At 37.7% G+C, this 26001-nt stretch overlaps 1 protein-coding gene across 6 annotated transcripts in view; it reads right to left on the bottom strand.

Annotated features, from left to right (window-relative positions):
* Positions 1-26001, bottom strand: part of LOC130556098 (diacylglycerol kinase beta) — a 185581-nt gene that overhangs the window by 109810 nt on the left and 49770 nt on the right. For 4 of the 6 annotated variants that reach the window (XM_057336793.1, XM_057336794.1, XM_057336792.1 and 1 more), the window contains exons 2-15: positions 24234-24588; positions 15917-15993; positions 13885-13905; positions 13236-13389; positions 10469-10531; positions 8341-8595; positions 7799-7951; positions 5400-5449; positions 4972-5046; positions 3318-3437; positions 3118-3235; positions 2586-2674; positions 1692-1808; positions 475-573 (exon numbers count right to left, since the gene is read on the bottom strand). In XM_057336793.1, the coding sequence (XP_057192776.1) occupies positions 475-573; positions 1692-1808; positions 2586-2674; positions 3118-3235; positions 3318-3437; positions 4972-5046; positions 5400-5449; positions 7799-7951; positions 8341-8595; positions 10469-10531; positions 13236-13389; positions 13885-13905; positions 15917-15993; positions 24234-24294 (1452 nt within the window). In that variant the 5' untranslated portion in view covers positions 24295-24588. The remainder of the gene's footprint in view (positions 1-474; positions 574-1691; positions 1809-2585; positions 2675-3117; positions 3236-3317; positions 3438-4971; positions 5047-5399; positions 5450-7798; positions 7952-8340; positions 8596-10468; positions 10532-13235; positions 13390-13884; positions 13906-15916; positions 15994-24233; positions 24589-26001) is intronic. The other 2 variants (XM_057336795.1, XM_057336796.1) reach the window with 2 other exon arrangements.

Consider the following 26001-nt stretch of genomic DNA (forward strand, 5'->3'; position numbering starts at 1 on the left):
ATAATTTTAACTATTCATAGGTACAGGTACAGGGGGTACCTATACTTATTCAACGTAACAGTGGCTTGATATAAGAACTTCAATCCACATATTTTAATGTTCCTGCACTTTTAAGGGTTAATGCATGAAGAAAGTCATAACAGTTGTATTTAAATAAATACTATAAACCTGCAAGCATTTCTATTCTTTTTATTGAGTCCTGTCAACCTGCCACCATCTGGCTGTGTGAGGGATGTTTGTTTAACTTCCATTAACATCACATAGAGTAAAATGCGATCCATAAAATACCCTAAGCATCTATCAAGAATAGACTTTGACACTGTGTTTACAATGTACTAACACAATTATAATGTGCATTATACATTACATGAGTATGCACTAGCAGGAAGTATTGAATGCTAGCCAATAATAATCTGACTGCATACTACATATGATACATCATCAATGTGCATTGAGACAAGAGACAGATCTCACCAGAACAACAGGGCAGATATATGAGGGCAGGAGTGTGTGATCTCTTAAAGGGCCTCCATCACACTCTGCCTTCACATGGGACGCACACTTGTTATGGAGCTAGAAAAGATAAACACTGATTATTGGTAAACAAAGACACTGAAACGTGACTTTGTTTTATTCCCCATTACTCTAATGCAGGAAAAATATATTTATAAACCGTAAACTTAATATAAATCTGTAGTTTATAAAAAAAAGAGTTGCTGCTTTAGAGCTGAGACTGGCTGTAAATGCTGTGCAAATAACCTACAAAGCAGCTCGAGACAGATGGTTCAGACGACGACGCCAGAGCGCGTGCAGGGGTATATAATGTGATAATAAAAGTCATTATGGAGAGAGAAAGTCTTTGAATGAGCGTTAAGTGCTGTCACTTATCTTTATTACCTGAGGCTATTTTAAAACCATCAACTAGAAGGGTGTATGTCAACTGAGTGTGGGGCGCCCCCAAGCGGTAAGAGCAACATATAAATGAAAATGTCTTCGCTTTTGTCATGCAAAATGCAAAACTTCTGGGTGCATTTTTAGATGTCAGTAACAGGTATTGGACATATATATCACCTAATCCATATATGTGAATGGGGCGCTTCACTGTAAAAGAAATTCAGTCCTCTTCAACTCAAAATTTTGAATTGATTTGTTGCACCTAAATATTTCAGATAGCCCGGTTGAAGTTTTGTACATTTCACAAATGCCTGTTGAAAAGACTGTTGCACAAGTGATACATTTATGAAACATAAACTGAGCCACCTGAAATGAAAATGAAAATTTTGATGTCACCAGCGAATAGAAAGTTTTTACCTCGGCTCTGAATTTTGTTGCCAACACTGTTTGGCCTCCTTATCCCAGGATTTTAAAAGATCTCAAGGTTAACCAAGGATACGCAAAAAAAAATGTACAGTAGGAAAATGGCCAATTAAATTCTGTCAATAACGGTACCTTGGCTTTTAAAAAAGTGCTTATCGTAAGTGCTTTTAATATTACTATTTTAAAATGCATTTCCCATCGTTGTTGTTGTGAATGGCCTCATGAAGCTGACAAATGAAATGTTGCATCACATTTAATTTTTTTTAAGGCAACGTTTGATGTGTGAATACGAACACATTTTTTTCAAAATACATTTACATAATGTATGTATCTTCAAATACAGAACTGACCACAAGATGTCAGTAGAGACTCACCGTGATTTGACACCAAACACAGTGAAGGCCTGTTAGACCTTGATAGCACTTGATACTGCGGTGACATTTGTCACATTTTGTTGGAGAGTTTCCCTCCATCCAAACATGCTGCATAGCCTAGAGAAACAGAAACCCATATGTTCTGCTGTGAAATGAACATTCTGTATTTGCTGTAACTTCACTTAGTAAATCTACTTCCAAGCATTAATTAGTCTTTATTTTATATATGCACAATTTAGAATCTTTTAGACTGTAAATCGTATTATATTGTATTGTCATTGTGTTGAATGTCTGTACTAGAAGCTTCCAACACCAAAGAAAATTCCTTGTGTGTGCAAGCACACTTGGCAATAAAGCTCTTCTGATTCTGATTCTGATTCTAATTATGACAAAGCCTGATGTGAAAACGCAGTCAATGATATAAAATTCAGAGGTGTAACTACAAGAGCAATTGTTGCCTGATCTCACTCTTTCCTCTCGGATTCTAAATGCAGAAAAGAGCCGTGGCCCGCTACACACAGGACGTTCTCACAACCTCCTGACATGTCCAAAGAACATTTCTTTGAGGTTAAAGTTCTGGGTCTGGGAAGTTGCCCTGGGTGAAAACTGAGCTGGGTTACATTAAAACCTTTTTATTGCAATCTTTTTTAAGCTTGGCAATATAAAACACCACCACTTTTCTTACTATATAAAACAGCAGCTTGGACATTTTATTATCAACATTTTTCTCATAGAAAATAAATGAGGCTAAGTAAATGATATTTCTGGGCGAATTACTCCTGTGATCTTTTTTAATGGACACAATATTGTCCATTAAAAAAGTTGACCAAAATGTTAGGAAAACAGTTAGGAAAACAGCTCTGAGTAATGGTAATTTGTAGTTTATGGACTCACATTGGTGTGTCTACGGGACTTGGCGTAGGTGCTAACACAAGCAGCGATATCTTTGGACACACAGCGCTCATGGACTGTGTACTTGCATACTGCCAAACAGAACACAGAACTGTGAGAGATGCGTTTCAAGAGAAGAGAAAACTGAAAAAGTAAATAGTCCATCATGCTGGAGATATAGACCATATAATTTTAGTGCATCAATAAAAACTACAAGAGAGTTGTTAGACAATTAAAAGACAATTAAATAAATGGCGGGGCATATTTGTAAAAAAACATGCTGCCTGGTTAATGTTGCTTTGTGCACAGGGGCATTGTCATGTTGGAATAGAAAAGAACCCTGACCAAACTGTTGCTATAAAACTAAAAGCACACAATACACTAGAATATCATTATATGCCGTCACATTAAGATTAGTGCTAACGGAAATGACTAGTCAAACCTGTTTATCAGAAGGGGACGTCCCAATACTTTTGTCCATATAGTGTACTTTATTGATCCATAAAAGACAACAGACAAGCATGAAGACACTCACGTGCACAGCAGAGGCCCTGTTTCCGCACTCCTAACAACATAGTGTGACAGTAATTACAGTAGGCTGGCTTGTTGAAATGTTTCAGTCTCCAAACATGCTGCCCGTCCTCCTGTACATTCTGAATGCACATGAAAGAGAAATTAAAATACTACCTTTATATAATAATCCCTCTTTACACACCTATGGTTCCTGTCACTTACCGTCTCCATTCCCAGCAGTACTAACAGTGGTATGGTGGTCATTCCCCCTCTGATCCACTCCTCTAGTGTGACCGTTCCATCTCGGTCATAGTCGATCTCCTCCATCATCTCCTTAAGAATCTGTAATATTATGAAAAAAACAACAAAATGGATATTAATTCCATTGTTTGTATGTTATTATCTATGGATTCGTGTTCAAGGACAGAAATTTCCCCATTTTTCATGTCAGTCAGCACAAATTTTTTCATGTCACACAGCACAACTTTCAATACACAAATTGCATGTATATATACATTTATATATTTATAACCTGATATCAAAGGAAGTCTTACATATTATATTTACAATCAAATATGTACACCCTTAAATCAAAGCCGCAAAGACTAATTTTGCTAAAACGCACGAGTTTTACTCAAAACAAAATAGTGCTATATAGCACTAAAAGGCTCATAATCATAGGGGAACCACTTTCAGTGCTAGAACCATATTTTGGTGCTTCAGCGGTTCTTCAGCGGTTCTTTGGGATGACTGAGGTGCTATATAGAACCATACAGGGGCTTAACAGGGACTGTGTGGGTCTGGTCTGGTTGGTCTTGTTTTGTGGTCGATGTCGGACAACAGAGGAATAAAGTTAATTATGCCATTACAATTTTTCCCTGGTTGTTCCTCTGTTGTCTGTTGTTGATCGCGGAATGGGACCGGGTTGGACCTGCACGGTTTCGGCGGGCGGGGTTTGCTTGGTCGCGGCTCGTGGCTCCCTGTTCTTCGTGGACGTTTGCTCGGTGGCTTTGGTCGGGGTCGCTGAGTGCAGCTATGACACATCAAAGGAGATCTGGCCCTCCCGGCTGAGCCTGGTTTTTCCCGAGGTTTTTTTTTTCTCCATTTATTCATCATTTGAGTTTGGGTTCCTCGCCACAGCAGGGCAGTGTTGGCTTGCTCACCGGGAGACTGCATTTATTTATTAGATATTATTTATTATAATGATCTTGCTTGGTCTATAAACACCATGCACTGTGCTGTGTTTTACCTTTCTGTGTTTTTCTTATTTGCTCCTGTAAAGCTGCTTTGGAACAATGCACATTGTGAAAAGTGCTATATAAATAAAATTGAATTAAATTGAATTAACAGGTTCTTTTTATGGAAACGGTGCTATGTAGCACCTCGGTCACCCCAAAGAATCTCTGAAGAACCACTGAAGCCCCAAGATATGGTGCTATATAGAATTAAAAGTGGTTTCCCTATGATTACGAGCAAAGAACCACTTTTAGTGCTATAGCACCTTTTTTTGAGTGTAGGGGGCATAGAAACGATTATGGCCCACCCTAACCCCGCCCCTAAACGTAACATCACAGGGGTCAATTTATAATAAAACATACGAATGAGATCGTAGTATTTTACATGAATGAGCCACCTCGTGAAATAGGTATGAATTTCCATCAGATTGTGTATATATAGTTATATGAAAGAAACCAGGCATTTAAATACAATAGATTGAAAGTCGTACTGGGTGACACAAAATAATGGGGAAATTCGTGTCTATGAACACAAATCAATAGATTACATTTTCGTGACAATATCACAAATTCCTTTGAGACTGTGTTGGTATGTTTGCATTGCATGGTGGTTAAAAGTCAAAGTTAAGAATTGTTCCTACCGGTCGTAGTTCTGTAGAATCCCACTCCAGGTACTCAGCTACATGGACCATTTGATTTATAATGCGGTCGAGTTCCTGTATCAACAATCATCAATGCATTAGACAGCTATAGACAGACTATAACACACACTTTTAAAACACTCAGTCAAGTTAAACTGCAAATTTATAACGTAGACAGATATTTATAGTACAGTTCCTTCTGCACGGTAGTTTATTTCCAAACAAAGACATTGTGTAATAATGTGAGTCAATAATGTCAAATAGTTTTAAGATGCAAGAACAGAATCAATTAAAAGTTTTTAGCAATATTACTTTTAGCAAGATTACAAGACATTATGGCAACCCAACACAATGACATCATACACGGCAACAGCGTACATGCCATATCACATCATCATTATACATCACAACAGACAGTAGGGACTTACCGAACTGTCCAGCAGACCGTTTCCATCTGTGTCGTACAGCCGGAACATGACTTTAGGGTGAAAGAAATGAGAGATAAGAGAACCATTCAACTCTAGTGTAATTTCAACCTGAGAGTTTACAGTTTTTTTCAACTGCTTACACACAAAATGTTTACTTGTCACACAATTTCTGAAACCTGACACTCAAACACCAGAACCACACACCAAATCGGCAAAACCATACACTAATTCTCGACCTTTGACTCAGTTTTCAGTTTCATAAAACACTTTTTGCAAAACACAACACACAATTCTCTATATCAAAAATCTTACAGGAAGCATATTGATTTCCTTTTTCAAACACAACCAATCAAAATGCAACACTAATTCATCAGTGCCTCACACTAACTCCTTGCATGTGCAAACACACATTGCTTTACTTAACACCAACCAATCATGACTTTAGAAGAGGCCTATAAATAGGCCAAGGGTCAAGTTATAGGTTTTGAACAATGGATGCAAACAATGTAAACAGAGTAAGGGGAGTTGGAGGGAGAGCCAGAGGACGAGGCAGAGTTCGAATTAGAGGATGAGTCAGAAGAAGAGGAGGAAGACGAGGAACAAGAAGTGTGGTGTCGAATGAGATCAGGGCTACAGTCATTGATCATGTGATAAACCACGGTTTACTGTAACAACAAGAGAGGCTGTACAGAGAGTCCAGCCCAATTTGAGTCGATTTACAATGGCAGGTATAATTTGAACCTTTAGAAATGAGAACAGGTATGTAACAATCTACTGTAATGTACACATGATCTAATGTACACAAACAGTAGGCTATAATACATATACAGTATTTTACAGTAGTACCCTTGCATTCATTTACTACAGTGCACTGCATTGGTCACAGTCTGGTGAGGTATCACACTGTACAGCAGTACAGCCAACTGTAAGAAGACATTCTGACCATATTGTATAAAATAGTATATTATGCTACAGTTTATGGCACATACTCACACTGTTCCTGAATCTTCTACAGAGTGGAAAGGCGAAGGTTTCATGTTCACTGAAGAGCAAGAGACGGCTATCGTGAATTTGGTTTTGGCCAATAATGCTTTTAGAATTCGTGAAATATACGCAACCATATGCTTACTGTAATGATGCCACAATTTTTGCGAACATAAATGCTGTGAGCCCCTCAACAATACATTGTGTCCTCCAGAATTTTTTGTCCCGTACCGTGTACAGTAATACTGTATTCACAACCAGCAAAAACATAAATAAACACAAGAAATAAAAAGTTTGGCTTTTGTTTTTACAGTGAATTTTAAACATCTCTCTGCCAATTTCTTTCAATCTTGTACAGAAATGTACAGAGGAGCTCATGAACTAAGAGCTTTAGGTTTTGAATAACTGTGTGTACATGATATATCCCAAAATATAACATTACGGTAAAAGTGTTTGCAACAGAAGACAAATGTTTGCTTTTGAAATGTGTTTGTGATATTTTTAATGTAATGCTTCATTTTGAAAGAGATGTGAGGCATTTTGCATTTTGTGTGTGCAATTCTTGGATTTGTGTGTAAAGTTTTGAAAAAAAGAGGCAGCTTTTTGAAAATGTGTGTAAGCAGTTGAAAAAAACTGTAATCATGAGGTCTAAGGTTAAGTGTAGACCTCAAGCTTGTATGACCCACGGATCTTTTTAAGAGCAGGTACACATTTGAGTGTGACTCAGCTGCCCTGGTATCAATGGGCCGACTGAGACAGTTAGTCAGGATTAGCTTTGGGTGGAAATGACATCACATGCTAAAGAAGTGCTAACTCCATGGCACACAAGGAAAGGAGCGGAGATAAGTCGTTGAGGAGCGAGTGGGATTCTGGAAGTTTACTGTCACAGGTGTGTCAAGAGACCAATAGCCCACTACAGTAAGTGTTGGCAGAATTTGAAGATGAGAAAAAGTGTGAAAAATAGAAAAGAAAAATGTGTTACAATATGTCTAGGATTCTACAAGTGTGATGTAGGAGGTTTTTTACTAGAGCTGGCATGAGAATGTCTGCTGACACAAGGCCTATTAGGTAAAATCAAATTAACACAACCTTTCAAAGATCCATATCTGCCCATGTCACGCTGCATTTAAATATGCATTGTGAATCAGAATATTAAATATGTCACAGCTGTAAGAATGAGCTGACTACTAATATACCTCAATGAGGTTTCTGTGGTTTGGTACGACTGGACCGAGGGATATAATTTGCAATCGAAAGAGTTGTCTTTGTTCCAACATTTGTTCCAAACATGGTTTTAAGAATGATTTGATCAAAATAATTTGATCCACTATCAAAAAATGCACCCAGCATTTTCAAAATAATGCTAAAGTATAACAAACAATTGATGGCTAAACGAAAAAGTTGATTTAACTTGCACTCAAGCTTGTCCTCTGGCGTCCCTCGCTCCAGCAGGGACAGGTAACACACAATGTCCTTCAGGAAGACCACTTGAGGTGAGGGCAGTGGAGAGCCCTTCTGTGGAGATGGACTCCTCCGGAGAGATGTGCTCTTTTCAGATTGATTTCGCTCTGGAAGGAAGTCAATTAACATAGCCTCATATTATCACATTAGTAATGACATCACATTAATAATCACAACAACTGATTGCAACAATCTGATTGCAAGATTTTCCACAAGATATGATGTCAGCAGTTAGACTTGTTTTCAATCGTACAATCTATCGTGATAATTGATTTGAAACCGATATTGTGACCGTGAGCAATTTAAAATATTTTCATTTTAAGGTTTTTCAATTGCAGGTTTTCATTTCTTCAAATCACAGCCGTTTAAGATTTAGAATACTCATATGGGATTGAAATGAGGGAAAGCAAACTACTCCTTCAATACAACCTTCATCAGGTATTACACATGAAAAAAATAGCGAAGGTCAAGGTTGTTCATTGTACGTGACTCTAACCTGGAGAGAGGCGTGGGGAGTTGGTGGTCTTGGAGAGGGCCAAAGCATTACTGCTGCTGCTGCCTGCTGGGTGTTTGGGCTGCGTTCCGGGTGACCTGTGGGGTCCACTGGGAGTGTGACCTCCTGTGCCCGAGCGTTGCGAAGAGGAGCAGGAGGAGCAGGGAGATGTGGTTGCCCCTGAGCCTGGAGTAATCCCTGCGGAGTGTTCCGGTGTGTGTCGTCCAATGGCACTCAAAATACTTTTCCCATTCATGCCTACAGTACAGAAAAAAGAACAGAGAATGAAGGTAATATTGTTCAATGCAACTGTTTGGATTGCCCTTTTAAAACTGTTTGGTTTGTAGGTACCCAGTTTTGAGGAAATCTATGACAGCCACAGAAGATTGAATCAAGGCGGAAAGGTTTATTTTCGCACAGGGTGCTCAGCAAGAAGCTCACAGAAGCTTATCACAATTGTCACCACAGTCATATGGTGGTTGAACCGACACCGCTGAGAAAGATCAAGGTGTGCAACAATATGCCCAACACAAAACACAGATTGCTTTGTTTGACAGCAAAACAACTGCAACACACTAGGACGACACACAACGACACCAGGGGCCCGTTTCAGAAAGGAGGTTTAGTGAAAACTCTGAGTATATTAACCCTGAAATGAGGGAAACTCTGTGTGAGGTATGTCAAAGCGGGGTAAGCTTTCCTGTGGCTCAGTGGTTAGAGCATGGCGCTAGCAACGCTAAGGTCATGGGTTCGATCCCAGGGGATTGCATATACTCAGATATAATGTATAGAATAATGTAATGTAAGTCGCTTTGGATAAAAGCGTCTGCCAAATGCATAAAAATGTAAAAAAGAACTCAAGCCCGTTTCTAAAAGAAACTCCGAGTCAGTAACCATAGTAACTTACTCTGTGAACCTAACCTGGTCAGGAGCAGGTTTTCTTTGGTAAACCCAGAATTTCTTTTGATCTCCTCACCTTTTTAAAGCGCAAGTGGCATACCTCATTCATTCATTTAATAGAATCATTAATTGCACACATTTTGATCACAGCGAGACCATCTCAGTGACTAAAATGTCATTTGTGCTTTTAGAGGATCTTGTATGTGGAGAGATTGCATTGATTCATAGGGATGTGAGGGATTTACTTTGATTTCAGGAGAGCAATTTAGGACCCAAGTGGAATTTTGTCATTTCCCTGTGCATTTTTATTAAAACTGTACCCTTTTTCGTTACAGTGAATTAGATATATCAAAATACTGTATATCTCATCCATCCTTACATCAATAACATCAGCCATCGTGGCCGTGTATTACATCAGAGCATATTCTTTCCCTTATATGTTCTCACAAATGCTAGTTTTCTATGGAGGATAAGAAATGACTTAATAAAGTGTATAAATAAAGTACATGAATAAAGAAATGATAAATACAGACATAAATGCAGAACTGAAACGATAAAGGTAATAAACAATTAATTTAGACGTGCAGCCATTCCTACTCAAATCTGCTCCGAGCAGGGTTCGAACCGCTGATCAGTCTGACTTTGATATGAAAGTCTGACACCCTAAGAAGTATCCTATACACCAGGACATCTCACACTTATCACAAGAGCACTCATCAGGAGTGAGAACATGAGAATTTTTTTATGATTTCTGTTGTTTCATTCATTTATTCATTCATTTACTGATTAATTTGTTTGTTTATTGGTACATTTATCTATTTATTAATTTAAACTTCAGTCATTTTCAGCACATTAGTAAATCCACTGTATGCAGAGCGGAAAGTGTGCCTCGCTCTCAAGCGCTTTCTGCCGCCATGTTGCTTTTTTTGGGGGCCGTTGCCATGGTGAATCATAATATCGGAGCTCCATTGATCATGGTTTGTAGTAGCTGTTGTACAAGCGCTTAACGCAAGGTAAGTCTACCCAGAGTTGATAGAACTAACTCAAATACGCTGTTCTGAAACCAAAAACTCAAAGTTTCGCATCTCGGTGTACATCAACTCAGAGTTCACATTTTAACTCGGTGTTGGTTAAACCTCCTTATTGAAACGGGCCCCTGGTGACGTAACACGTTTGGAAGGAGTCACAGTTTGCTCTGCCCAATGACATCACACCACACTTGCTGTGGTACCTGTAATGGGTGCACAGGCCACTTCGGTCTGTATAGAGATGCCTGCATCAATGGACCTCGGCTCTGCAGACACAGTGGGTCAAAGTAAAATAAAGCGGAACAGGAGTAAAAACAAAATGGACAGAGGAACAGCGTAGATTTAGGAACAAAAAGAGTTGTGCTAGTTTATAAGTCTACACTACCCAATCTGTAATTTTGCAGAATGCAATATTAATACCATGCACAACGGAATACCACGGTTTGTGATCTATATACCAAAAACATTGTGTACTGTATACTGTTTCACATAAGGAGGTGTGCAGTCCTATATTATATATAAGACACAGAAGCAGTACACAGAGTATGTTGAAATATGGTGTAAATGTTTTCAGAACAAAGCTTTTGTGTCATGTACGTAATTATAATTGTAATAATACTCTACCAAAAGTACTTAGGAAAGAATACATTCTGCTTCTTTAAACCATTTAATCCTCTTTAATAAATTGCAGCATAATAATTAAATCAATGGTTTGTATTTTCCAGGCCATGAAGGAGACAGTCTGGCACAAGATGGCACTGTTGGCTGCTGAAGCGTTCTCAGTCAACTGCATTAGTCTTAATGACCTCAAGTCAATAAGAGTGTAATGCAGAAGCAAGCCCACCAGCACCCTTTCACTTGAGTGTGCTATTCTCAAAAAGAATCTTAAAATCTGCTTATTTTGCTCAGTCAAAGACAGACTGAAGTAATGAATGAACATGTAACCCATGCTGTTAATTACAACTGCACTAATTTGCTGTTAGTGAACAAATTTGGGCACTTTGCGATTCCATTGATATTTTACATAAATGTAAACAACAACAACAAGTTTTTTTTTGTTTGTTTAATGTTAAAACTTTCAAGATATGCAATTATTTATTTTTTTGGTAATTTTTTACCTTATTTACCTCATTCACTCCATTCATTAGAATGTAAAATAAATTTAGTTTATGTTTTTATATTTTATGCTTTTTTCTCACATAAAAACATGATTTCCATAAAAAACTTAATTCCTCTTATTAAAACACAGTGAAAACACTCAAAATTCCCCTCACTTTTGTTTTTTAGTGACCTGATGGAATCAAAAGAGCATTTACATGTAATTTCAATGGCTGCACTGGTTGCGTAGGCTGAAACTAATGTTGTAACAAACATAACATCACAAGTTCTAGATTTTATCACAAGTTAAAATTTTAGAATTTCTAAAAACCAATTGAGGTTGGGGAAACAGGGGGCAAAGTTACCAAAATATGCTTACAAACTAATTTGACCATCACATAAGAAAGAGAGAAAGTGGGAGACAGAGTAATCATTTAATTGTAACAATAAACATCAAATTCCCAAAAGATCAAGGGTCTCTAAGTAAACCTCTTTGCCATTGTTCTGCTACAGAATGAAAGGATCTGCGTTATGTTGGATTTGTTGTATGTTTATTGGACAAATACTTTTTTTCCCATTTCCCATTCATTTCCTATGGATGCCCACAAATGGGCCTTAACAGCTCATTAAGGAGTTTTTTATTTTCACCAACTTAACATTGTTGAATAAAGTCCAACTTTTTTGGGTGTGCTTAGGTGGAAAACTTAGGAAAAGTAGCCGAGTTTTGTACCGATCATATTAAGAGAAAAAAGTTATTAGAAAAAAAACAAAATCATTTTGCCCACATTTGTCCCCAACATCAATTTAGGGTTAAAATCAAAATAAAAAAGGTAAAAATCTAATTTTTGTTTACTGAAGTTTTCCCCTTGTAGTGTGTGACTTCTTTGACAACATTTTTCTGTAGCGCAAACAAATAGCATAAGAAATGAATATGGCCTTCACTGAATAAGTCAGTGGGCCTAAACAGGATGAGTAAATGAAGTCTTATGTAAATGAACAAAATAAAGCATTCCATTTGTAAAATAGGACGTGACTTTAAGAATGATGGATTTATTTTGGCATGTGAGTAAATCTTGTTTAACAAAAAAGTGGTTAATGAATAATCTCAGTTTGTGAATATGTTAGAAATTATGGATCATTAATTTACGGAGTGTCTATTTACATTGAGTACAAATAGTCTGCCTTGTTGGTAGAAACTATTTAAACTAACTCTGGCCACCAGTATCTGATTGGAATAGAGAAAGTGTAAGAGCGACAACATTTTTAAAAGGGACTTCAGTGGCGTAAGGTGTAAAGTGCTTAGTTAATAGGTTAGACGCTGGAAACCCAGGTTTGAATCCATCTTTTGCCAAACTCACTCTTTAACCTATTTCCATCACATGTCAGACCATGAAGGCATTTGTTTTTCAATAAAATAAAAAAGGATTTGAAAATTGGCTAACAAGTGTTTAATCATAAAGTTTAGGTTAAGGGTAAGGTTAGGGCTTTATAATCTCAATAAGTTACCATCCTTTTAATAATTTTTAATAAAAGAAGATAAATAAACATAATAAAAGATTTAACTGGGTCAAAATCACCATCACTAATCTAAGGTCTCCCCGGCCTGTTCAGTAATTGCGGCTGTATGTGTTTGTTACAGTATATTAAAAAGATTGGATGCCTGAAGCTTGAGTGATACATGCATCAGAGGGTAATAGTGTCAAATGACCATACAGTATATACCAATATCAATGTCACAGTTGGCAAAAAGACGGAAAAAAAAACGTTTTGAAAAAAATAAAACTTTATATCAGAACCATTTATACTAAAGTGAATATGAAATCTTAACTTTCTCAGCACTTCGACTGATAGGTATTTAAATAGACTATTTACCCAGCATGCCTGCTCCAGATCGAGAAGCATCAGGGGAGTTTCCTCCTCCTGTCTTGCTCTTGAAGGAGGTGAAGAGATGTTTGCACAGTTCCTCCGGGATGTCATTCTCCAGGTAGGTAGTCATGAAAAGCTGGAAGCCCTCATAGTCAATGGGCTGCAAAAGACAAACGAAAGGATAATGAGAAAAAAGTGAAACCTTTTAATACAAAGCCTGTCTGTCAGTGATTATGTGGCCTTCTGCTTTTATAAGTGAAACAGAATACGGCCCTGACTCTGAATATGAAAGACACAATCAATTGTCATAAAAGAAACTCCATTATGACACACGGCAACAAAAATACAAAGAGGGCTCACTGACACACATTAAAACCACATGATACATTTGCATAAATCTGCAAGGTTACAAAAATACAATGACGAGAAGACAGTTTACACGGTATAATTCCCAAAGAAATTTGAAGTAGCACAAACACATGGCCGACACTGAAAAGCACTGAGCAGGACCTTTGACCCTCAGAAGACATTATGACCCCAGCGTGACTTTTGTGTTAGACAGAGATGGGTTTGAGAGATTGGCAGGTTATGTCAGGGCATGCAGTCAGTAAACACTGAACCACAAAACATGCAAACCCAGAAGGCAACAGCTTACTTGGTTGAGAACATCTTGCATCTGTGTGACGTCAGAAGATATATGGAGAGGGTAGAGGGAGAGAGGGGGGGGTTATATATATTGTAGCTGGTGTTGGTGCAAAGGGAAGGGTTCAGTGAATGATGTTACCTTTCACATCCTCTGACACTGGAATGAATTCAGCCAAACACACGATTGCATTTGTAATGCTATATGGAATTAGTCCAACTGTTGACATACTGCCATGCTAAAAGAAATGCACTGATTTATCTAAGGCATATTGCACACAGAAATGGAAAGTACTATCTCAATCGGACACTTTGGAGGATGACACTGGATTTGCCAAAGTTGGCCAGGTTAGCAGTATCAAAATTCTTGTAAGAATTTCAGGCGATAAACAGAAGATATCCACAAGCTTGTGGAACTTGTTGAGTCTCTGAGATTGTACAATAAGTAAACAACTTTTGGACTTATTATTTAGAAAGAGCATAAAGGTCCAGTGTATGTTATTTAGTGCCATCTATTGTTGAGGTTGCGAATTGCAACCAACGGCTCACTCCACTCCTCCCTTTTGAAGCACTACATTGGCTAACACAGGACTAAGCTGTTGTCATGTTTTCACTTCTTTGCCGAAGGGGATAACATATTTACGAAATGTGCTTCAGTTTGTCTGTTTAGGGCTACTGTAGAAACAATGTGGCGAATTCCATATAAGGAGACCTACATTGTACGCTGATAGAAATAGCTCATTCTAAGGTAATAAAAATAAAACATTCATTATGTAAGGTCTTTATACACCTCTGAAGACATAGTTATGTATACTATATTGCATTTCTGTCAATAGATCCTCCAAAAACTACACACTGGACCTGTAAAGAGATACCTCACTTCTAGTTTATCTTATCATATTTTATATGCTCTCATGTCACTCATTCCAAACCTGTATGAGTTTTTTTTCCTCCAGAACACAAAAGAAGATATTTTGAAAAATGTTGGTAACCGAACATCATTGGCGTCCATCGACTGCCACTGTATGGACACAAACATTTCCTAAAATAAATAGATAAGAGGAAAGAGTCATAACAGGTTTTGAAGAAAATGAGGGTGAATAAATGATGGCTGAATTGTTATTTTTGTGTGAGTTATCCCTTTTACCTCTTTTTTTGGACACCATATTATTGTGGTACATTTTAGCTCTACCATTTTTCAAACCCAATGACTCGCCTTGTCTTAGTATTACAAAAAGTGTTTAGTCGTTTTGGTGGTGTGAAAATCAGCATGGCCAGCCATTATTTTTAGAGAAACTGTCTGCTGAAAACAATGAACCATTTACTTAACCCTTTTCCCTCGCCCAATTTTACTCGTCATTTTGTAAAGGGTACAAAGTCACTGCCATAAAACTTTATTATGCCAAGACACCCAAAGGAGCTGCAGCAGTTTGAGATGCCAGAAAAGGGATATTTACAACTCAGAAGCCACCCGACGGTCAATCACGACCGTACACATGAGTGAAATACAACGCTCTGTCATCATAAGCGGGTGACAATGGGGCACTGATGGCATGTCGCCCACATTTTGTGCTACATCCAGGCTTCAAGATTTACAGGTGGACAATGAAAAGCATGCGAAGTCACACCACAGCCAACCTGGCGTCAGCTTCGGACCCATTTAATCCACCAGTGCTGATTCGCTATTGATTCAGCCGAGCCTCTGGGTCACAACATGTGGCGCCGAACCATGAGCGCCATCTTATTTATGTCAGTACAGAGGAGAGTCGAGAAATATAATGGTGACACTCCATAAAGCAAATTATAGATGTGGCTGCCTGCTGGCCTTTGTTGTCACGGCAACGTGATGCATGGGCTTTATGATGTCAGCCTGGACCTTCTCTAGGAGATATCTGGGCACCTTGTTTCTGAGAGCGGATGACTAAGCATTTCCTGTAATGAGTCGAGTCGTATTGGTGTTCTGTCAAGTCACAGCCAGAGGCTTCGCTGCCTCTAAACAGATCATTTAATCAGGTGAGCTCACGGCCGCTCATGTGATAATATACCTGCTCAGGGTTGTACTTGGAGAGGACACCATTTCCATGAAACTCCTCCAGTACATCTTTTAGCTTCTTGGAGGAATCTGCAAAGGAGAGAAATGAAAAAAAAAACAGTCAGTTGGTAATGTAATTTAAACAAAACCTAACTTTGGAAAACTCTTGATCTGTTCATAAACAATTGATTGCACTGGCTGCCTAAAAGAAGATGTATTTAAAATAAAAACAGATGTTAATTTACAGTATTGACTTGATATTGATACTAAAGCAAACCACATGACACCACTGAAGGCAAATGACCTACTTAACTGTGTTTTTTATAGTCTGAGAAGTAGTAAATTTGTCAGCAATTAATAATATATTATGTCTGGATGCTTTGTCACATAAAAGCCTTCAATATTTAAATGTCACTTAACAGCCAGTTCAGTCAGGACCACTTTCGTCATATAACATTTTTTATCAAATAATAATGCCTCTAGTTGGTGTTGGTGGTATGGTTCTGTTCTGGGCAAACTCCATGCACCCATTCATGCATTAATTCCTGGACAGAGCGGGGAGAGCAGCAAGTCATAAAAAACCTGGTTTAACAGAATAGATCAAATAATTATACAAATAAACAAATAACTAAATAACAACTAGCGCTATAACAAAAACAATCACAAGACAAATCAATCCACAGATAATGGATAAATAGATAAAGTGGAGTTGGGGATAGAGGGGGGACTTAAATTCAAGGTGCCGCTAAGCCAGGGGCTATGTAACCTTTAAATTACTATAACACAGGTTATGCATGTAAGGTAGTAGTTACCCAGTTGCACCACTAGGCAGCAATATAGTGAGATTTTTTATTGTATTTAGATGTTAAGCAATTTATACATTTTTGTCCCTGGCAAGAAGTGGGAGTGTTCAGCTTTCTTTTTTTTCTGTGAACTTTTGTTTTGGCTTTTGTGGCGTTTGATGAACAGCCACAAGAGACAGCCTACTCTTCGCATACGGACATTATGCGTGAACATTATGAGAAGCGCGCTAGCCAGACAGGATTTAAACTATGCCGGCTAAAGACCTAAAAGTTTGGTTTAAAGACGAAAAACATACTAAGCAGAATGTTTTCTCACCATTCCATTTCTAACACACGCATACAGTGTTCGGTGCTGTCTCACATCTGTCAAAGCAGAAATAAAACCGCTGCTCTCTGTATGTTTTTTCTGTCACCTCCGGTCGCGCTCATATGTACATGGCATGCACTTATTTCGTCTATTCGAATGAAATATCTGAAAAAGCAAATACATTTACCCAGCCAAGGTCTATGGCTGCATGGGTAAATGTGTATGCTTCTTCAGATATTTCATGAAGAAATCAGGACAGAAGTGGTCAAAAGTGGACAAAATAGACGGATTACAGCAGCAGGAGTAAAAGTGTATGTGCCTCTTTCTTCCACTTGTGATCCGATCGACCAAGTCTCATCTTAAAACCAGGCATAATACAGGGTCTTATAAAGACTGGAGGGAGCCGCAGCAGGGGGGCAGAAGAGCCACATGCGGCTTGAGAGCCACGGGTTTCCGACCCCTTCACTAAGCTACAGATTGATGGCAGAATGAAAGGGGATTTAAATGAACCGCTATGATGTGTGTCAAATTTGGATTGGTGCGCACCAGAAACACCTGACTGTCAGCTGATGCGAGCTTGACTGACGTGACCTGCCTGAACTAATGCGATGCTTGATTACCAACACGTCAATCCCAAATCTATTCTGCAATGCTTGAAATGTTCACTTTAGTTTTTCACAATGATGTTTCTTATTAAAAAACATGACATTTTAATCAACTTTTGATCTAAAGACACATGTATACAATTGTTACATATGTCTTTCATTACAGAAGAAAAAATCTTAAAGGGGTCATATGACATGGCTAAAATGAACATTATCATTTGTTTTAGATGTAATGCAATGTGTATGCACGATTTAAGTTTAAAAAATGCTGTATTTTCCACATACCGTGCATGTTTGTATCTCCTCTTTGCCCCGCCTCTCTGAAACGCACAGATTTTTTACAAAGCTCATCGCTCTGAAAAGCGAGGTGTGCTATGATTGGCCAGTTAACCAGTGCGCAGTGATTGGTCGAATATTGCAAGCGTGTGATGGAAATGTAACGCCTCTTACCATATTTGGAACATCAGTTCCACATTTGGGCGGTCTTAGTCAAATCATACCACGAACTGACGTGGATTTGTGGGGGTGTGGTTACACAAGACATTTTCAGGCAGGTCTGCGTGAGCATTCGCTTTTAGATAGAATGCATCTTTTGTTCTGACACTTTAATTTTTGCAATTTGACGTGTCTAATACATGCATGGGCAACTTATAACACACCAAAGACACAGAAAAACATGTATTCGCGCCATATGACCCCTTTAAAATTGTTTTGAAATAAATGACTTGGACCAAACAATAGCCCGGCACAAAACTTCTTCAATACAAATAAAAGCATCTCAGTGTAAGACCTCAAGAAATTTGTTTATAATGTTGCAGGACTACACACTTAAGATGTTAAAATCTGATTTTTTAGTGAAAATAATTCCTATAGTTACACTTGTGCTATTTCATAAATGATTTTCCATAGACTTCAATGTCATTTTACTTAAATATCACAATTAAAACATGTTCTTGACCAATGTGCTTAAATGATAACACAAATTACATAAGATATAAAAGAGACAGTAGAAAAGACGAGACAGATATGAAACAGTCACTGAATAAAAGCCATAAAAACAAATAAGTTTTAAGATGAGATTCAAACTCACAGTAGTAGCAACTATTTTGAGCTGAACTAGTAGTAACCTTTGATCTTAAAGGGATATGTCACCCAAAAATTAAAATGTCCCCATGTTTTACTCACTTTGAAGGCATCCTATTTGTACATGACTTTCTTCTTTCAGAATAATGCATTCATAGTTGTAATTCCACTTAAGCTGGCTCTTCCAAGTTTTAGAATGGGAGTGAATGATGTCTAACTTCATGTCTAACGCTCGTATTCCACGAACTCCAGGATGTTTAGGCACAGGATTTACACAAACAAAATGCCACATGGCAGTTGCTATCTATGCTCTACTGGCAACCTGTAACTTTGTTAATGTCAACTGTGATTTTAGCTCCAAACATGCCATCTGCAGTTCTAATATCTCCTTTTCATCAGTCTTATTTAAAAGCTAATTCCTTTTTTTGTAATTTAGCAGCATTACATACAAACTGTTTGTTACTGTTGCAAAGTGATGATGGATAATGTGCTTGTATTTCACAAGTGTCTGTGAAGCTGATCCTAAAATCCTCCTTCTAACAGAAATTTCCTGAAACTCAAACTACATGCATCATTAGCCATAACATGTTTTTAAAAGAGCCTTCCATTTAGTCTCTAACACTAGGAACATTAGAAGTATGGCGCTATCTGACAAAATAGGCTAATTAAACAGGGATAATAGCCTAGCAGAAAATGTCACCAAAGCTTATTTGCATTAGGACAGGAGAAAGGAGTCTGCTGCCCCTGGCTTCACTTTTGTTTTCTCTAAGCCAGGAATTGATTATTATAGACGGACTCTGAGTCATGTTTTTGACTGCTGTTTTCAGGAAGAACAAGATGCTTTCCTCACATGCACATGCTAATCTCCTTCCTGCATTGCAAGAGGTTATTTCTGTGTCTACCATTGACCAGCAATGTTTATTAATCACATGACCTGTTTCAATTTCCGCTGAATTTCATTACTAGGACTGTCAAACGATTAATCGCAGTTAATGGCATCCAGAATAAATGTTTGCGTTTACATAATATATGTCTGTGTACTGTGCATAGAAATGTTTTATTTATAAACACATGCACATACATGTATATTTAGGAAATATTTACATGTATTTATTTATATTTACCAATAATTTAAATTATATATAACTCCCATACGATGCCACGAAGGAACAGCTCACTTAAAATAAAGATTTTGTGATAAAAAAGTATGACTTGTACTTTTATGTGAGAAACATGAACTATCAATTTATGGAATAAACAGCATACAGTTTTTTGCACAGAAAAATACCATCATAAAGATTTGGAATGACATAAGGGTAAGTAAATAATGACCACCCAGTTTGGGTGAACTGTTCCTTTTTGATACAAAATATAGGTTCAGACACTCAAATGAAAAGCTATGTGAGTCAATACACAGAGAACTCAGTGGTCAAAAATAACTAATGTGTAATGTGACAGAAACTAATGACTGAAAACCAAACTTCACCCTCTGCCTAATCGCATCATAATGAGTCTTCCCTCAACAGGTAAAACCCCAAAACAAAGCAATCTGATGATGTTTGTGGTAGGAAAGACAAACGTTGATCTTTCATTATTAATCAAAGGTTTTTGAGCTGTTTGTATAGTTTCAGATCACAATTCACATTTAACACTCAGCGTGATGTCAGAGGTCAGACACAGGCGTATAAAACAAGATCTTTGGACCGTGTTACTCTGACACCTACCCACTTCCCCTCATCGCCCCTCATCTGCAGAATGGTAAACGTAAGAGAATGATACTTGATTTAAAACCTGACACCAGACTCTGAGCTCTTTGTGGTTTCTGTGGGCATTGGACAACACATCCTTTCTGTAACAGACCTCTGCGTCTGGGTGTTTTAATAGTGGGGGATCTGTGAATGTGAAAGGAGTTTCAATAATCTCTCACCTGCTGAATTCTTAATGGAAATGTGTCCAGTTTTCCTGAATAGACTCCATATAATATATGTGCTATTTTTAAAGACATTATACCATAAGTATGGCATGTTGGCAGAATTCAGGGCAACGGTACTTCTGACTGATTATTCGACACTCCCTAAGGCTTTTTAATCAAATGTGTTACCTGGGGTCGCACCTCACGAAAGAAAAGTAATTATCCAGACTTTATGAGTATTTAGATTTATTACTTGCATGCCTCAAGCCAATTGACCTCACAAGGCATAAAAGATACTCCATCTGGAAACACATTTCACGGCAATTTTAAGGTACCCTCTAAATAATTGACACAAAGGTCTCTTTTGGATTTATATTATGGCCAGACTAAGGCGATGTAGATAATCGCACAATAATAGAGGCTTCTCTTTACAGTGTAACACCCATGTAGATAATAGATTGTTTGCACATGACGTCATGGCACTGCGCGAAGTGCAGATGGAGGGCAGCAAGGGATTTTCTCCATACGAATGCACTATAACAAACTCAAAATACTCAAGTTTTGCGTCGTTTTTGATTGTTCAATTCGATCAAACCATGAAAGGTGTTTTTATTGTGTAGCAAAAGTTGATGTTCATGAAGGGGGAAATGCGAGTATTGACTGAGAAACGGAGATAAAAGTGGCTTGTAAACCTGAATCTGCGGTTGCGATGAGCCGAGCCGGATGACTTTCTAAAACGCTTAACAAGGTTTAACGTACCCAAACAACAACCAGGTGAGCTCAAATTTCTGTCAAACCTTGTCATGAACACCAGCTGCAAAGATCGAGTCCTGATTAAACGGATAAAGTGATACATCTCGCGTTAAGCGTTTCTTCCCCATAGACGTCCATTAATGAAACAGCTTAACGTACCGAAAGAACGACCACGTAAAACCACATTTCTATTAAACCTGAATTGTAATAAACAGCTACTGTTAAAAGAACAAGCACATATTCCAGGCATAAGAATAGTCTCACGTTAAGCTTGTTCTTCATAGAAGTTCATTATAAAGAAACCACATAACGTGGCTCAAGGCGGGGACAAACTGAGAACATAAAACTTTTCTGTTATCATGGTTATTTTTGAGATCAGTGATCAACAAATGAAAATATCATAAAAACCACGTGATTGCAAACAACCTATATTATAAAGAATGGAACCTGATTGAAACACATTTTAAAAACATCAACTAAAAAGGAAAAAAGCTCAGAGATGAGAGCTGAGATATCATTTTTAGATATAGAAGTTTTTATGTTACCTTTGTTTTTATTTTATCTTGGGATCACATTAATAACCAGATGTTATTTTTACCCAGCAGAGATCAAGTTTGACTATGGGAAAGATGTTATCTTTCAGAATAGATTCAAAGATTATTCACATCCAGTTTGATTAAATTTCAACAAGACAAAAATATCTTTGGTCGTTTCTACTTACATAAACACTTTGCTTTATTTAGTATAAATGCAATTTTATGCACTTTTATGAGCATTACAAAGTTTCAATCCTGTTTTAATACTTGATTTGAATGTACACTTTATACTATATCTCAGATGAAAAAAGTTTTTACCAAAGGTTTTCACTGTAATGATGGGTCATATGTCAATATTTGATATTTTAAATACCCATTTGAACTATTTCTTAAAGTTTCTGAAGCATAGTTTTCCATAGCAGGTAAGAACTGTCCATAGCAGGTAAGTGAATCCATAACGGTCCATATTACTCATAAATTGGCACCTGAAAATTAAAATATAGCAGCTATTTTATATTCTATAAAGAGTTATCCTGTCATGGTTCTGTCCCACCTTGTCTTGCTTTTCTTGACCTAGTGGCAGAACCATGATAGAACCTCTTGTTTTATGTGGAGAGAGTCAGTTTTGGCATTCCATATACTCCCTCTCTCCGGTGTGGCGTCTCTGTTCCCGCCCTTTCGTCTCCTCTTATTGTTTGATAATTAGTTCATGTCCTGCACCTGTCCCCTCTTGATTTATCCCCTTTATTATGCCCTTGTGTCTTCTGTCTCGTGCTGGTTCATTGTCGTTTGTCTGGTGAGTGCCTGTTCTGTGTTAGTCTAGTCTAGTGTAGTCATTTGTAGTTCATGTCATGTCATGTTATGTTTATCTTAGTCTTGTTAGGTGTATTTAGTCTTAGTCCTGTCCTGTAGGAGATTCCCCTGTTTTGTTTTGTTACCCCCACGTGGGTCTTTGTTTTGTATTTATATTTTATTAAATGTCTTGTTAACCCCTTATCCGCTTGTCTGCGTCTGGGTCCTCTGTACTGTGTCCTTGTTCCCTCACCATTCATGACATATCCCTTCTCCATTTGTTGGGTATTATTGCTTTTGGCTTGTGCATTTTAATTCACAAAAATCCTACGAAGTATGTCGTCTCTTAAAAACTTGTGCTTTTTGTCACATCATAACGCATTAATTTTTCTCTCTTTTAAATTAGAAAACTCATGCATGGATTGATATTTTGCTGATGTATGGACTCTATCATCAGGGGGTTCATAAAATATTAACAGATGGTTCAATATATTGGTAATAAACACATTCTATGATCATCTATATTTAAGTTTTGGCTGATAATGTCACATCCATAACACTGAAATTGCCCACAAGCAAAATGTTTTGTTCCAAAATGCAATGATTTTACCTAAAATAAACAATCTGCCTTAGTAATTTCCACTGGCATGACATGCACATTCTTGTCATTAGCTTTGTAAAGTAAGCGTTGAGAATTCCAAGCGCAAAACCTAAACAGAGGTTACTTTCAGGTTTAATGTAGCACTTAATAGAAAAGACAAACACACAGGTCTCTATTGACCAGATGAGGCAAACTCCTCCTAACATGTTCATGACTATGCGCTGGTAGAATCAGCGCTATAACAATAGATGTGTCACACTTCCTGGAAGACTTTATAATAAATATGTGCTAAAGTAATACCTGATCCTGCCTTGGCATCACATTTCACCTTTTCCCCCATCCGATCAATACAAACATTTTAAACTCCCTCAAAACTGTCATATTCCAATTCCCTTGTAAAATTAAAATGATGTACATTTATAAGCAAGGCCATCACTTTTTAATATCCTATATTGAAAATTTCATATGCCTGTTTATCTTATAAAGTGGTCTGCATCAATAACTGCATTAAACGTTGCTAATCAATAGAGAAGCAGAGAGCACAGGCAGTACATCGATAGATTACGTCAATATAGCCTACATTCCCAGCAGTGCTTCTAGTCCAGTGGTTCAACCTCGAAATGTTGACACGTCCTGAAACATCCCCCTAAATAATACTCTGAGAAAGACGTCACCTTAAATGGGTGAATCGACTGGTGCAATCAGCAAAATTCTAACTAAAGAACCAACCAAATGGACTGATAAATCCACCCACCCATTCTTGACCACCTAACAAAAAAACAAAATCAATTCTAATCAGCCAGCCAGTTTGTGTGAGGTTGGTCTCAGCCTAACCAGCTGATGTCTGATGTTTTTGCCCAGAATAAACAACATTGAAACCATTTAATCGCAGCGACGCATACGTTTAGAGACGAAGGTTGTCGTTCTCTCATACTCACACTCGCTGTACTGCTGTAGCTGGGAGAACTCGGCTGGGCTCAGACACACCCAGTCTCCCATCTCGCCAGTCGGAGAGCTTGGGTGCGGGTACAGGGGATGAAGATGATTTTCTCAGTTGAGGTATGAGAAGGTGAAGTCTGGCATGATCATAATTCCTTCCCTTTTTGAGCAGATGGCAAAAAGGTGTCCCGGCACGGAGCGAGAGGTTGAGGGCAGAGCAAAGGTGAGGTGCTTGCCGCTTTGTGCCACGCCAGTTAAGGGAGTTGTGATTTGAGGAGCTCTGCAGGGGTGAGGTGGCAGGTGCAGACGGAGGATCACAACAAGTTCAACTTATGACCTATCAACCTACGTGATCTGTGGAGAGAAAATATGAAAACAGTATTAGTCGTGTCTTAGAATCAACTTAACCCTTTCAAGCATAGAGGTCACTGCAGTGGACAGCTATTCAAAAAGACATGTCTTGCATTTGCATGAGTTTTGATGGCATATGTGCACATCAATCGTGATATGGGACACTAGTACAATATTCTATACACTGTCACCTATTCAGATGTAGAAAAAATATGTCTAAAAATCTAATCTTGTTTTTCATGCTCTAAGAGAAATAAAAACACATAGGAAATCCTGCCCAAAGTTGTCATCAATCATGCATGAAAGGGTTAAGATTATTGACTATATAATATATATAATAGACATGTCATATATGCATTCTTCTCAGAAAATTGTATATTTTAATAAAACACAACTGACAATGCAGTAACCTGAGACTGCACATTGTTTTCAGTCAAGTAAGTTATATTTTTCTATACTACAGTATTCTACATATCTAAATAAAATTTTAGAATTTTTGTATATTGAAGGCAGGTGTTTATGTCCAGTCAAAGAGTACACACTCTTCTTCGTGCCCTGTCTGGACACACAGACACAGACTACACTAAGTTTACTATATATAACACACATTGTACAATATTATTTATATTTTAATATTTAAATCATGCAAAACATTTCACTTTGTAAAAACCCTTATTGACACCCTACATTGATGTCAGTTATTTGTTAACAGAGAATGTATGATGCACACTCACACTTTAGATATATTGACATCTATAGAGTACCTCAGAGATGACGTATTTTTGTAGGCCAACCCGGAAGTTACACCGAGTTGGTTCCCTCGACCAAAAGCCTATGCATTTTTCCCATAGACTTTTGGAAGATTGCAAAAAATAAGATCTGTGATTAACAAAAAACAACTCAAAACATACTTGTTATACCAATTATTTGACTAAACAATAACTGTCTATGTTTTGTGTTTTATAAAAAAAAATGTTCATGTTGTTCATTCTCTCCATTGCTTTAATCCTCCTAGTAGCATGGCCTTGTAAACTAATAGTACTGTTTAGCATGTTGACAAAATGTTATGCTCTCCTACTTGCTTTGGATAAAAGCATCTGCCAAATGAATAAATGTAACAAATGTTCATGTTGTTCACACGTTTTGTCTATCGAGATAATCTTAACAGATTAACACAACATTTGCCTAAGTACAATCGGCAGAAGTAAAAAGCTAACACGAGGCTGTAAACAGACTACACTACGGTCGCTCGAAATCAACGTCACCACCCCCAAGTCTCCGGCAACTTTTTCAATTTTTCAAACTTTATTAAAAACGTGTTACCTGGTAAGTAATTACTCCGTGAATGAATCCCCAACATTGTTTTTAGAGATTTGTGCCCATGTTGCATTATTTGTGAGATTTAAATGAGCAGTG

The sequence above is a fragment of the Triplophysa rosa genome, linkage group LG6, assembly GCF_024868665.1.
Source record: "Triplophysa rosa linkage group LG6, Trosa_1v2, whole genome shotgun sequence".
Taxonomy (NCBI): Eukaryota; Metazoa; Chordata; class Actinopteri; order Cypriniformes; family Nemacheilidae; genus Triplophysa; species Triplophysa rosa.